Here is a 14,209-nt window from a genome sequence, read left to right as displayed (position 1 = left end):
AATTAATCTCTAATGATCATTCTTATGCTTAATGGATGACCAAAGGATTCATCTCTGACCTAGAATTTGAAATTATAAAATATGATTACAAAAACATATTTTAATTTGTAAAAGCTTACTAAGAAATGATTGTGATAAGCAATGAGCACTTAGTGATAATTACTTTATAAGCTTTTGACTTTTGGATTTTTATATATATTTTTTATATAAAATTTATCTAAATTACGAGGAGAAATATTTAAACTCAAGTCGAACTTCGACTTTCGGGTTGTTAACGAAGCTTTGTCATTCATGTTTTAGTCCTTCTGAGATAACATGGACATCTCACACCTCCTCTTTCCCCTTCTCTTCCTCCTCTTCACCCACATCTCTGCACTCAATGATTGCCCGGCTTCCGATTGTGGCGGTGACGACAGCTTCCCAATCCGATTCCCTTTCCGGTTAGTACCCAAACAACCCAAAAACTGCGGTTTCCCGGGTTTCAACCTGGCCTGCAACAGCCACGGTCAAACAACTCTAAAACTTCCAAACTCCGGCGACTTTTTCGTCAGACGAATCAGCTATGCCACACAAGAAATCCAACTTTTCGACCCCGAAAAATGCCTCCCTCGAAAGCTTCTAACCCTCAATCTCTCGGGCTCTCCTTTTGTTACTCCCACGTACCAGAACTACACCTTCCTCAGCTGCCCGGCTTCGTTCACCAAGTCGAGGTTCACTCCCATTGACTGCCTCAGCAACTCCACCACCTCGGTTCTGGCCACCCCTTCCGCCACCCTGGCGAATTCGATGTCCGCCACGTGCCAGATTGTTGACACATTGGAGGTTCCGGTTTGCGGGCAGGTTCAGACGGAGGACGGATTCTCAACCAACCTTGACTGGGATCTTAGTTTGACTTGGTATGAGCCTTCTTGCAGTAGTTGTGAGGTGGAAGGTGGCATTTGTGGATTTATCAACAACACCACCCAAGAACTCGGTTGCACCTTCAATTCAACAGCAGGTAATTTTCTAATGGTAGACTTTAGATGCGGTTCATAACTATGAATATTCTTTCATTAAAACCTTATTGGTTTTTAATTTTTTATCAAAGTCCATAAAATTAATGTGATAATTTATTTCTATGTACGTTACAATATTTTTTAAATTAAAAATTTATATTTATATTTGTTTATATTAATGAGATCTTAAATAAAAAAAAACCATAATTTGTGGGATTAAAAATATTAAAATATAAATATACTATTGTGTGTGTGTATATATATATATATAAACATGGGTACATTCATCAAAATTAACCAAAAAATTATTGTATCAAAACATGAGTACATTCTTCAAAATCACAAAAAAAAAAAAGAAAGAGATATTAGGCTTAATAATATTAGTAAATTTTTTCGATTAAACTTAACATGGATACATTCTCAAATCAAAGAAAAAAGAATGTATCCATATATGTTTAAAAATGGATTAGAAAAAAATTGAATAGATTTTATATATAAAAAAAGTGGTACATTTTACATATAACAAATTGGTATATTTAAGAATGAGTACATTTTAAGATTAAAAATTTGAAAAAAATACATGAATGGGTACATATAATTAGCATGGGTACATTTAGCAAAAATAAAAATGGGTACAAATAAATAAAAAAAATATGGGTACAAATAAAAATAAAACTTTAAAAAATATGGGCACAAAAAAAAATTAATATATGGGTACAAATTAAAACTAAAAAGAAAATTGGTACATATTAAAAATGGGTACAAACTAAAAATAAAAATATATGATAAAAATATACTAATGGTAACATTTTTAACATTAAATGAATATATTTAGAAATAAAAAATATTTTATTATTGAAATAATTAATGATGTTATTAATACCAAGGACCATGATCAAAAATTGAAAAGGAATAAGGTTTTAATCAATGGAGTAGCAAAAGTAAGGATGAAAACCTAATTTCTCCTTTTCTAATTCACATATTTGCATGATTGCAATTTTCCATTGAAAGTTCATAAAGGGTTTCATACTCTCGTTTTCTTCTTTTGCACCGTTTTTGGTCTTGTTTTCGTTCCTCAATTCTCTTTTGATTTATTCAAGATAAGTAAGATGGGGTTGAAAGCCACTTACCTTTGCAAGTTGTAGTTTTGTAGTTAATCATGATAAAACTTAAGAGGAAGAGTAGAAACTAAAACTTACACAATTTGACCGACCATCTATTATTTTAGAGCGATACTTCTTTTCTCAATTTTAGAAGTTATTTAATTACGCATTACAGTATTTGTTTACACTAGATTATTATTAGAAGTATTATTAATAAAAGCAATTTCAAATATGTTTTTAAAAGCAGAAAATGTCTACTAAATAAAGAATCAGCAACGAAGAAAAGTTCATCTTGCCCTTGTAATATGGCACACGGTACGCCATCTTATCGATTTAAAAAGGTTCAACACGTTATCTTGCAGGGGCGGGGCCAAAAGTCAAATTCCAATCTGTTTTTTTATTTTTTTTTTAAGAATAAGAAATGGAGGAGAATAGATAATATTATTAAGGGAAAAAAAATTAGTAATAGTAATTCTTTGTAATATAAAAACATCACTAGGATATAAAAAAAAATTAAAAAAATTAAGTGGTGGATAGATAGGGCCATTTTCTTTAGCCTACTGCATTTCAGATTCAAACGACAGATCAAGAGCTCATTTTCCAGCACTAACAAATGGCTTCAAATTCTAGGAGGATCAAGCAATGGTTTATATGTTTTCAGGATCATTTGCTTGTCCATCACGGTACCAGCCACCACATGCGCAGTTGTGATTGGCTGCTTTGCTTGTATCAGTGGCAGGGGTAATGCTGCACAGCGAAGGTCCACCGCGGTTAATGCAGAATCGCCACCACAACCCCCCGCCGTTGTAACAGTTGGTTTGGATCAGACAACCATTGAATCCTACCAGATGCTAGTTCTTGGGGAGAGTAAGCGCCTTCCGGGACACAACGATACCACCTGCGCTATATGCTTGTCGGAGTATCTCACCAAAGAGACGGTGAGATGCATACCAGAATGCAAACACTGCTTCCATGCTGATTGTATTGATGAGTGGCTGAAACTGAACAGTTCATGCCCAGTTTGCCGGAACAACCCGTCCCCGGCTCATGTCAACTCAACGTCCCCGGCTCACGTCAACTCAACGTCCCCGGCTCACGTTGACTCAAACAATGTCTGAAATTTCTCTCCTTTTTGTGTTTTTCATTGTACATGCTCACATTTTGTGGATGCCGACAATAGAACATGTAGTTTTGTGGAAAAACAAGACTAAATTATGGGACGACAGTGAATTTCACAAAACGAAAGTTGCACATATATTATTGCATCAGTCAAAGCATCATGGTACACAAGTACAAAATTAGTCCGACAAACGGGCAGAGATAGAAATATACACATCGAAACCCCGATATTCATACATTGATGAGATTTTTTCTTCTTCTAGAAAGTACAAAGTTAAATGAAGTACATAATGTTGTCATTTCTTTGCAAGGAGCTTCTTTGGAATCTTCTCGATCGGGGTAGCTTTTAGCATGAAAAGCCTCGCAGCTTGCTCCTGCAGAGTACCCCCGCACTTTAACCCACGAGTTTGCAGTTCAGACTTTAACCTTTCCCGGCCAAGAACCTACAATAGAAAGGTGGAAAGTCATGTTGATTCTGCTTACTAACGATTTGAAGTCAGAGCCCTCCCCAACTAAAATGACCATGGTGGGCAAGATGAAGGTGCAAGGTGTGAGACAAAAGCAACGAGGCAGGGATGTAATAATTAATATGGGCATTAATTTAGCTTTCAACGTGGACATGCCTAGTCATGTTCACAAGGCGGACTGTATTATACATAATCAACAAACACGGGAAAGCGAAAAATTCAGCTTCAAGAACTTAACCAACGCCCTAAAACATTTAATTGGAAGAGTAATGGAGGCTGCAAAAACCCTATATCGCTTTAGCAGTAACATAAATTTAAATAAAAAGATTATTAATATGATTAAAAACTTAGAAGCATACCTCCATTTCAGCTGCTGAACCGTACTCATCAAAATTCAGTGGCTTCTCTATCTCTAGAGTGTTTCCACTCGCAACTGTTTCCTCCTGAACTCCTGAATCATTGGCTTCAGCAATGACTGATGCACTTTCAATTTCTTGCCCATGCCCTGAACTAGGAACCTTCTGGGATTGACCAACTACTTCATTCAGATTTCCCATCTCAGGTCCACTGCAACCTATCTTTCCATCTTGATCTGCTTCAACTCCCGAAACCGTATCAAGCTCTGAACAAGTAACACTTGCACTACTAACCATCTTCTCTTCAGGAATCACTGGTTCAACCATCTCATTCTTCTCGTTATCAAGAGATTCTTGACCAGGGCCTCCACCAAAAGGTTGTGCTCCCTGCACAACCATCTCTTTCTCTTCCTCCGAGCCACTCTCACTTGAGCCCCCACCTGAGATCTCACCATCTTGTTTCCTACCAGTCACAGAATCCAAACTTCTCTCAGTTTCTTTACTTGAATCTGAGTTATTCCCATTATTTAATACAATGGATTTCTCATTTTTATCTTCATTATCACTGTCGTCATCCTCTGAATCACTTTCGCCCATTTTCCTCTTGCCCATCCTTACAAAAACAACAAATCAGACATCAATACCAATAACAATCATCTTATACAACAATATTAAAGAGAAATGGCAGGAAGATACAGTGTTTCTGCAAAAACTTTCTGAAATAAAAAAATGTAGGATTTCCGAAACAAGGTTTCACCCGAAATCAAGATTATAAAATGAAAAAAAATAAATAAAAAACCAGACATTGCTCTAAGCAACCTTCTGGCTAAACCTTGTCTATCCTAAATGAACTTAATGGGTTCCATTCCTTCACTCTATCATCCGATTGACCCCCGTAAATCAAAAGCAAAGAACATGGCTTTGTTAACCAAATTATGTATATCGTGTGAGTTTTCGACTTCAATTTTCATACTAACCTCTATACCAATAACTAACACGTCCAAATTCTAATATTCATTTCAACTCATAAAAGAAAAAAACCATTTATCTCAAACCACCATATCACTTCCCCATTGCATTACTTTATTTCATTCTCCTAAAAGCATTCCTCCGAATTCATCATTTCCAATTTCCAAGCACAAAATCAACATAGCAAACATAAATAAACAGAACCCATTAAAACCCAACACAAATCCTTACCGAATTTTCAGCCTTTTCGAATCTGCCACTGTTTCCTTGGCCGCCCCCCTACGCTTTCCCTTAACAGCCTCCTTAACCGAATCCAAAACCTCCGAAACACAGCGTTCCGATTGCTCCCTATACTTGGCCACATACTTCTCAACCTTATCGTCCCCAGTTCCCACTTTCCCCTTCTTCGCAATACGCTTCAAATAATCCTCCGCCATCTTCTCGAGCATCCTCTCTTCTTCCTCAGCCCTCCACTCCTCAAGCTTCTTCTCCGCATTAACATGCCGCAGCCTCCGACCACTCATATCACGACACGCGTCGAAATTACTCGTCTTCTTCTGCCCGGCCTTCGTCGCCGCCCCACGCAGCAGCGACCCGAACCCGCCCTTTCCACCGACGAGCCGGAGCAGAAGATGCACCGTTGGGAAGTACGGCGCGTCAGAGGAGGAACACGAGATGACGGAATCATCCTTGAGTTGGCGAGTCCCGGTGACGAGGCGCTGGTGCTGGAGGGGTATTTTGGTGATTTTGTATAAGAGGTGCTTGATGGAAGTGGCGGGGATCTTCGGGGTTGTGAATTTTAGGGTTAGGGTTTTGCCCTCCAAAAGTTTCACGAATAAGTTGTAGGTGCTGGATTTGGTGACGGTGGATTCCGCCATTGATGAAAATTGAGGGGAGAAGTTAGGGTTTCGAAGGACGAAAGATTGATGGCGATCGAGTCGAAGGACAAAAGGGAAAGGTGGTTTGTTCTGGGGATTGGTTATTTATGCGGTTCGCGAGTTTCCGTGTTTACCAGTAACCAATCCGGGATCACATCCCGGGTCGGGTCTTTATTTCCTTTTCGGGTAAGATGATTTTGTACTTTCTAAAAAATAATTTTAAAAAATAAAATACTCTCTATTAATTAATAACATACTCATTTTTAACTAAAATTCTTTGAAATTATCATTTTAATCCTCTAATTAATAAAAGTATTATGAATAGAATAACTAATAATAAGGACATAAGCAATAAAATTCGCAACTCCGAAATACATAAGCCCAAAATAAAGAAGAAAACTGAAAGATAAAAGCCTTATTTAATACTTGGGTTGTAATGGATTTTTATAGAGTTAATTAATTTATAGAGATTTCATATGTATTTTTAATTCAATTCCCTTAAAATCTTATGGGAATATATGAGATTTGTGGATACAGTACGAAATCTCTCAAATTTCATCTAATTTCTCAACTTTTTCAAATTATTTAAAATCAATTTAGAATTGAATACATTTGTAATGTTATAAACTTCTTCAAAGTCTAAATTGAATACACTCGGATTTATAAGGATATTAATACTTTATCTTAAAATTCTAATTAAATACCTCTTAAGATTCCTCAAAATCTCAATTAAATACACCATGTAACCAAAGTATAAAATATCGATGATATCAGAAATATCGGTAGTCTAAAAACACGGAATTTTCGATGGAAATATCGGGATATTATCGATATCCATAAAAATTGAATAAAAACCATGGAAATTGTAAGAAAAACTTGGAAATTTTTATTGAAACTTTGCAGGATGTTTATTTAGTCAATTATCTATTAGTTTATCACAAAAAAAAATTGGAAGGAAATGTATTGCATGATGGATTTAACTGATTTAAGTTGATTATATAGAGAGCTGGCAAACATTGTGAGTGTAGAAAATATGTAGTAATTAATTAAAGAAGTTTAAACACACCATAATCATTTATATATAATGAATTAGTACAATATTTTACACTTTATACATTGCATAGTAAGATATATGAGTGACTTAGTACCACATAGAGTTCCTATCAAGGTCTAAAATATCGATGATATCGGAAATATCGGTAGTCCAAAAACACGAAAATTTCGATGAAAATATCGGGATAATATCGATATTTTAGACCTTGCATGTAATATACCATTGAGTTTTCAAAAGAAAATGAAAGGAAAAAAAAGTCAATTTTGTGGGGAAATTATAATGGATTTATAAATAGAATTGAGAATTTAAGAGATTCTAATAGATTTTAAGGAAGTTTAATTGATTAGTAGACATTTTATGTAAAAAATTTATTCGATCCCTCGAAAACTTAGGAGGATAGATGAGATTTGTGAATGTTTAAATTACACTACGAAATCACTCAATTTTCCTCAAATTCCTCAACTTTTTAATATTATTTAAAATAAATTTCTAATAGATACATCTAAAATATTATAAACTTCTTTGAAATCATAATTGAATACCCTCGGATTTCTAAGGATTTTAATTAATTATCTTAAAATCCCGATTAAATACACATTTTAATTTCAAAGAATTATTTAAAATTATGATTGAATATCTATAAATTCATTAAAATAATTAAAATCCTTCAAATTCTCAATTGAATACAATCTCATAACATGTTTAGTTGAAAATTTATTTAAAATGAGTAATTTATGTAAAGAAACATTTTCGTATATAAAAAAAGGATAAAAATGAATCAAAATCACAAAGAAACAAACAAATCAGACCACGACTGTTATGATCTCTCTTCAGCCAAGAAACAAAGAGAAATAAACTTTGTCTCCTCTCATACGAATCCAAGAGCCTTCCACTCCCATAAGGATTTAATGGGCGAAAGGGGTCGGAGCTTCACGGTGGATCCGAACGTCCCCAGATATGTCTGCCAGAACTGCCGCAACTCTCTCTGCGTCGTCGGCGCCGATTCCTACGCCGAAAAGTTCTTCCACGATTTCTCTCGCTCCGGTTCGTTTTCTTTAATCCTTGTATTAATTTTGCTTAATCCGTATTATGTGTGCATGTAATCGCCCAAATTTGTGTTCTGCGAATCGGATTATAGAATCCCAATTACTCTCTGGGGGCTTTCAATTGAAGTTTCACATGGGTGAGATTGCGAAATGGTTTTCATGGATGGGCAAATTTATAATTAAAATTTTAAAATGGGTTGGGGTTTGATTTAGTAAAGCTAAAGTTTTGTTCTTTTTGAACTTTTTGAATTTCAATTGCTGCTCGGAAACTTCAATTATGCTGGTTTAGGCGTTAAATTTTGCCATGGAGTGTTAATTTGTTGAGCAAATAGTTTGAGATGGATTTGGGACTTGTTGCTGGGTGCCCCTTGTTGTGAAGAGCTAAGTTGTAACTCTTTCTTTGTGGAACCTTTGCTAGAATGAGAGCCATGTTGGACTAATCGATCGAAATAAGCGTATATCTGACTAGAATCGCACAGTGCTTACTAAAATATAAGATTTCCTGAGTTGTATATTTTGTGCACATTTGAGTTTGTGATTTACACGGAGTTAAGGGTTTTTTTATGGCCCGGTGCAGTGATGTGTGCTGGAAATGATTCGTTGTTTGTAATCAGTGAGTGTTTTGGTGATGAGCACATGCAGGTATGCAGGGCTCTTCAATGCATGGGGCGACCAGTGTGTTATCATCAATGCGGATGGACAATTCTTTTGTTGTATTACCGCAGCAAAGAGCACAAGGAGTCCCTCCACGTCCCCGTGGTGGAGCAGTCAATACAGGCCATTCTGGAAACGCAATGGATGAGTCCTTTGTGGTTGTTAATAAATCTGAGTCCTCAGCGGATGGTGGTGGGGCTCATTTGCCGTCACCTGATGGAGGACCCAATGGTCCTTTGCAGCCTAACAATTCTGGCTTTCACTCTACTATATCTCTCCTGAAACGGGCATTTGAAATTGCGAGCACCCAAACACAGGTATATCAGAATGCAAAAGAACTTGACGTTTTATGGTATGTTGGTGCTGGTTATTGTTTTTTAAGTAGGTTATGATCTATAGGCTTCTGCTAACATGTCCAGGTCGAGCAACCTTTATGCGTTGAATGCATGAGGGTATTGTCTGATAAACTTGACAAGGAGGTAGAAGATGTCAATAGGGACATTAAAGCATACGAAGCCTGTCTTAAACGCTTGGAGGGTGAGACAAGGGAAGTGCTTAGCGAGACTGATTTTCTCAAGGAAAAACTAAAGGTGCCTATTTCAAATATTGTCTAATGCAATAATATCTATGTGATCTGTCTATGGATAGTGAAAAAAAAGGTTGTTTTATTGCCATTATGCCTTCATTCCGAGCAATGTCGCAAATGTCAACTCCAAATGTCACACATCAATTGCCTACCTCCGTTTAGGTGGCACTTTTGGAGATTGCGTGGCCAGTAGGATGCACTGCATTAATATAAATACATTTGAGCTCTCATCCTACATTCAAGTGTTATGTTCTTTTTCTTTGTTTTGTTGGTCATAACTGAACCTCTTCTCCTTATTGATTACCCCTTTTTGTGGGAAGTATGCCATGAATCACTCTGATTTCTTTGGTTTGGATGAGTGGGGAAAGGTGGTTATATCTTGCTGATAGGATATTTACTTTGCTGTTTAGAGTATGCAGTTTGATCCAAAAATGGCACAAATATATAGGACTAGCCTTTAAGCTGGAACAATCTTAGGCTTGCAATGGTTTATACTAATTGGAACTTTACATATTTGTGAAGGTTTTTATTTATTTATTTATTTATTTTTAATTTAAGGCCAGGATATTAGCTTGCCTACAATCCTGCAGCAATTGACCGATATCAAAACTTTCTTTTTTTATTAAAAAAAAAAAAAAAAAAACCTTCAAAAATATGTTTGGTTTCATATCAGCTTATTTTGTATCATAATTGTCCAAAGTGAAGTCTAATGCTCACTGATCATCTTTTTATGCTATTTAAGATTGAGGAAGAAGAGAGAAAACTTGAAGCGGCAATTGAAGAGATGGAGAAACAGAATGCAGAAGTAAATAATGAACTGAAGGAACTTGAGTTAAAATCTAGCAGATTTAAGGAGTTGGAGGAGCGGTAAATTTCTTATCCTCATGCTGTTTGTTGATTTTGTTGGTATACTTCCTGATAAAATATCAAGTGTGCATCAGTGCGTATCAGATTTTATCTATTATACTCACCTTCTATATGTAAACCTGGGAAATGCTGATTGCTTATTCTTAACATGTGTCAGGTACTGGCACGAGTTCAATAATTTTCAGTTTCAATTAATTTCAAATCAGGTGTGCGACTTCTTCTCAATTACTTCCTCTGCTTCTCCAGCTTTTGCATTACAAACTTTTAGGAAGTACATTTGCTCTGTATTTCTGACTTTGTGTCGATATGTCTGGCTGTTGTTTGTCTTCAACTCTTCGTAATGTAGCTTATGTTAATTCTATATAGGTTCATCGCCATTAGTTTTTGTCTTACTTATAAAAGAAAAGAGTTGCATACATAGTGCACATGTATTCTGCTTGATATCTAACTTGTGAATAGATATGTTCGTAGAAGTAAAACAATCATGCTCTGGAATCATTTAAATTTACTGTGGTGAACCCCTAATCGGATATATCATTTATGAGTCATCTTTTTCCCCACTTTATATGGATTGATGATACCTCTTTTCATAATTTTCTTGGGATAAAGTGTAAGCAAGTTGGAAGAAAACATTGTTCCCTTGGTGCCCTGTGGATATATTGTCGTTTGTGTATATGAAATTTATTTTTGGTTAACAGGAAGAAAGAGATGCAATTTTGGCCAAGATAGAAGTTTCACAAGCACACTTGGAGTTGTTGAAACGAACTAATGTGCTCAATGATGCCTTTCCTATTTGGCATGATGGAGAATTTGGTACCATTAACAATTTTCGACTTGGACGACTTCCTAAAATTCCGGTTAGAAAGCCAAACATGCATTTCCTTCTCTTTTGAGTTTGTCTTAGGACCAGTTAATTGAATTTTCACTTCCACCCTTGAGACAGAAAATAGGCTCTGATATTGATGTTTACCATGTTGTGAAAACATCTAGGTTGAGTGGGATGAGATAAATGCTGCATGGGGTCAAGCCTGCCTTCTTCTCCATACAATGTGTCAGTATTTCCGGCCAAAGTTTCTGTATCGAATAAAAATACTTCCTATGGGCAGCTACCCTCGGATTATGGACAACAATAACAATACTTATGAGCTGTAAGTATAGACTGTGCCTATAAATTTTTTCACTATTTTATTGTCTTCTTATTTTAAGGAACTGTTATTAGCACTCCAAAAAGTCATCCTGCATTCCAAACAGATAAAAATACAAGGGTTAAAAGTGCTCCGAGGTTGATGACTTTTTTGGAACGCTGCCTTATTTTAATTTCATCTAATCTCAGTATTGTAATAAACAAACTTATTAGATCCCCCTGGTATAGCAGTATATGGTGCATGAAGTAGAGATTTCAATGTACTATTTAATTGGAATCACCCAAATGTCGAGTCGCTTGGTTAGGTGATCATAAATGCATGGCCAATGTTTGTATCTATTTCTAATGTAGAAATGTAGATGTCTAGTCGGGGGAAGAATCTCTGTAAGTACATATGTACTGAAATTTAGACTATCAAGATACGCTCACCATTTTGTTGGATGTTTTGTTTAACTTGAGTATTTATTAGGTTTGGTCCGGTGAACTTGTTCTGGAGCACTCGATATGACAAAGCAATGACATTGTTCTTGACATGCCTCAAGGACTTTGCTGAATTTGCGAATTCCAAGGACCAAGAAAACAACATACCACCTGAAAAACGCTTTAAATTGCCCTACAAGTAAGTTATGCAATATGTATCGGTAATATGTTATATCATGTACAAGCTTTTTTCGTCTCTCCTTCATATTTCATTTTTCATAAATGATGCAATTTTTGCATCTATGACCATAACTTTTATCTTGTTTACCCCTTCAACCATTTTAAAGCATATGACGTATACAACACTGGCATAAGTTCTAAATGGTCTGACGAGTTTTTCATCTGCATTGTTATCCACATACTTATTACTGTGTATAATCATTCTTTTCTATTAGGCAAGAGGATAGACTTCGGTCGTGATTCCATTATCCGTCTTGGACTTATTGATGTGCAGGATTGAGAATGACAAAGTGGAAACCTATTCGATCACTCAGAGCTTCAATAAGCAGGAGAATTGGACCAAAGCTCTCAAGTACACCCTCTGCAATTTGAAATGGGCTCTGTATTGGTTTGTTGGGAACACAAACTTCCAGCCCCTTTCCGCAGTAGTGTCGTCTTCACATGCTGAAGTCTCAGGTGTAGGCTCTTTGTACTCGAGACGCAGTACCGACTCCAAGTCTGAGTTCCAAAACTCATCGCTTCCATGACATAGATATCAAATACACATCATACACCGACATGTATATAGAAACACCATAGTTTAGTCTTGTGCAGTTAAAAGCATAATTTTTAGTGTATTGTGATACTCTACTGAAGTATTCATAGTACTAGAGCAAAGGATTGATGTTTTATTTTCTGCAATACTTGTTGAATTTCAGATTCTTAAAAAAGAAAAAAAAGCTTACGAAACTTATTTTAATAAACGGATACCCATAGCCGTACCCACCAAATTTATATGAGCGAATGACCGCGACTATTTTGCCCATCTTTTAAAATCATTAAGACAGGGACACAGGAGTTGGATAAACGTATCATTTTGTCTCAACAAGCATATGGAATGCATGGCATCAATTTGCGAACACACGAGAAGGGACGTTTCCTCAATTTTTGCTGATTCCTTGCATGGCTATTTAACATGACTAGTCTTTGCATAACTAGAGTAATATGTTCTCCTAAATTGCATCGAAGTTTGGATTTGAATATCTCACACATAGTGTAACCAAGCTGGCTAGAGTAATATGCATTTTTTTTTTTTTTTGCATTGAAGTTTGAATTGAATATTGCTTGAATGAAAACGAACGCATGAAACGTCACTAGTTTAGTTGTTATAGAAATAAAACTGTAAGAATGTGAGGACAAAGTTTCACATCAATGAGGGACCAACCAATGGACATTAGTGAGGAACCAAACCATGCAAAGGCTTATAAGAAGTTGAGCTACTCCACATATTGCTAATTGATTTTATGGTGAAACCTCAACTTTCTACGTCATATCAGAGTAGGTTGGCTCACATGCGAAGCCTAAATGACATGTGTTCCACATCACCCCGTTGTTGTTGTCCATGTGTTAGGCTTGAAAATTTGCTACACGTGAGGGGGTGTGTGAGAATGTGAGAACAAGTCCCGCATCGGTGAGGGACCAAACCATGTAAGGGCTTTCAGAGGTTAGACAACTTTCCATATTACCAATTGATTTTATGATGGAATCTCAACTCTCTTCAAAAATCATCACTGACATGAATCTTGCATGATCATAAAAACAGCTGAAGAACTTGAAAACTTGAAAACTCACACTCAAGCTTGCACGTATAAATAGAATACCTTGGTGTGTTGCAAAGACATCTCTCAGCTACAATTAAAACTTGAGAACTAGCTAAGCGACCATCTTAAGAGTTAGCAGCAGCCATGTCTCGCCTAATCGGATTCTTAGCCGTTCTCCTGCTCCTTTCGATCACTGCACACTCGGCGCCTTCATGCCCTACGGTGAAACAGGAGGTGGCCCCGTGCGTCACTTTCGTGAAAGGTGGAGCCGACGCCAAGCCATCGGGGGAGTGTTGCAAAGGTGTCAAGAACCTGAGCGTGAATGCCGCTAACAAGGCAGACAAGGAAGCAGTTTGCTTGTGCCTCAAGCAAGCGTTGTCTACCATTGGAACCTATAATCCCTCTCAAATCTCTGCGCTTCCCAAGAAGTGTGGCATCTCCCTCGACCTCCCTGCAATTGACAAAGGCACCGACTGCACAAAGTAATTCATACACTTCAAATCGCTAAAGGTATCGCATTTCTGATCACTTTAGCTCATCATGTGACATTGATGTGTACTTGCTACGTTAGTTATATATTATGATTAACAGTTAATTTATTGTCTCATCATAACAACTAATGCGGTTAGGAAATACGATTATTCTAGACTTGAAATATTACATTAACACTTATCTTTCTAATTAAGTTTCTTCATTTGAGTTACTGATTTATCTTCATTATTTTTTCATGC

At 36.4% G+C, this 14,209-nt stretch overlaps 4 protein-coding genes across 4 annotated transcripts; 3 read left to right on the top strand and 1 right to left on the bottom strand.

Moving 5' to 3' along the window:
- Positions 1-113: 113 nt before the first annotated feature.
- Positions 114-3,314, top strand: LOC126629118 (putative RING-H2 finger protein ATL21A). The gene is made up of 2 exons (XM_050299008.1): positions 114-997; positions 2,729-3,314. Exons 1-2 carry the CDS (start codon positions 316-318, stop codon positions 3,214-3,216), a joined length of 1,170 nt encoding a protein of 389 aa, XP_050154965.1. The 5' UTR covers positions 114-315; the 3' UTR covers positions 3,217-3,314.
- A 14-nt stretch (positions 3,315-3,328) lies between these two features.
- Positions 3,329-6,013, bottom strand: LOC126629117 (uncharacterized). The gene is made up of 3 exons (XM_050299007.1): positions 5,241-6,013; positions 4,044-4,653; positions 3,329-3,660 (listed from the first exon to the last, which is right to left on the bottom strand). The coding sequence occupies exons 1-3, from the start codon at positions 5,885-5,887 to the stop codon at positions 3,514-3,516; spliced, it is 1,404 nt and encodes a 467-aa protein (XP_050154964.1). The 5' UTR covers positions 5,888-6,013; the 3' UTR covers positions 3,329-3,513.
- A 1,716-nt stretch (positions 6,014-7,729) lies between these two features.
- Positions 7,730-12,641, top strand: LOC126629791 (beclin-1-like protein). The gene is made up of 9 exons (XM_050299933.1): positions 7,730-7,985; positions 8,630-8,958; positions 9,061-9,231; positions 9,970-10,094; positions 10,252-10,300; positions 10,793-10,951; positions 11,085-11,242; positions 11,708-11,857; positions 12,173-12,641. The coding sequence occupies exons 1-9, from the start codon at positions 7,850-7,852 to the stop codon at positions 12,423-12,425; spliced, it is 1,530 nt and encodes a 509-aa protein (XP_050155890.1). The 5' UTR covers positions 7,730-7,849; the 3' UTR covers positions 12,426-12,641.
- Positions 12,642-13,622: 981 nt separating this feature from the next.
- On the top strand, positions 13,623-13,964 carry LOC126630179 (non-specific lipid-transfer protein A-like). The gene has a single exon (XM_050300299.1). The coding sequence runs from the start codon at positions 13,623-13,625 to the stop codon at positions 13,962-13,964; it is 342 nt and encodes a 113-aa protein (XP_050156256.1).
- The last annotated feature ends 245 nt before the right edge of the window (positions 13,965-14,209 follow it).

This window comes from Malus sylvestris, chromosome 7, assembly GCF_916048215.2.
Source record: "Malus sylvestris chromosome 7, drMalSylv7.2, whole genome shotgun sequence".
Lineage (NCBI taxonomy): Eukaryota > Viridiplantae > Streptophyta > Magnoliopsida > Rosales > Rosaceae > Malus > Malus sylvestris.
This window is presented reverse-complemented; position numbering and strand designations above follow the sequence as displayed.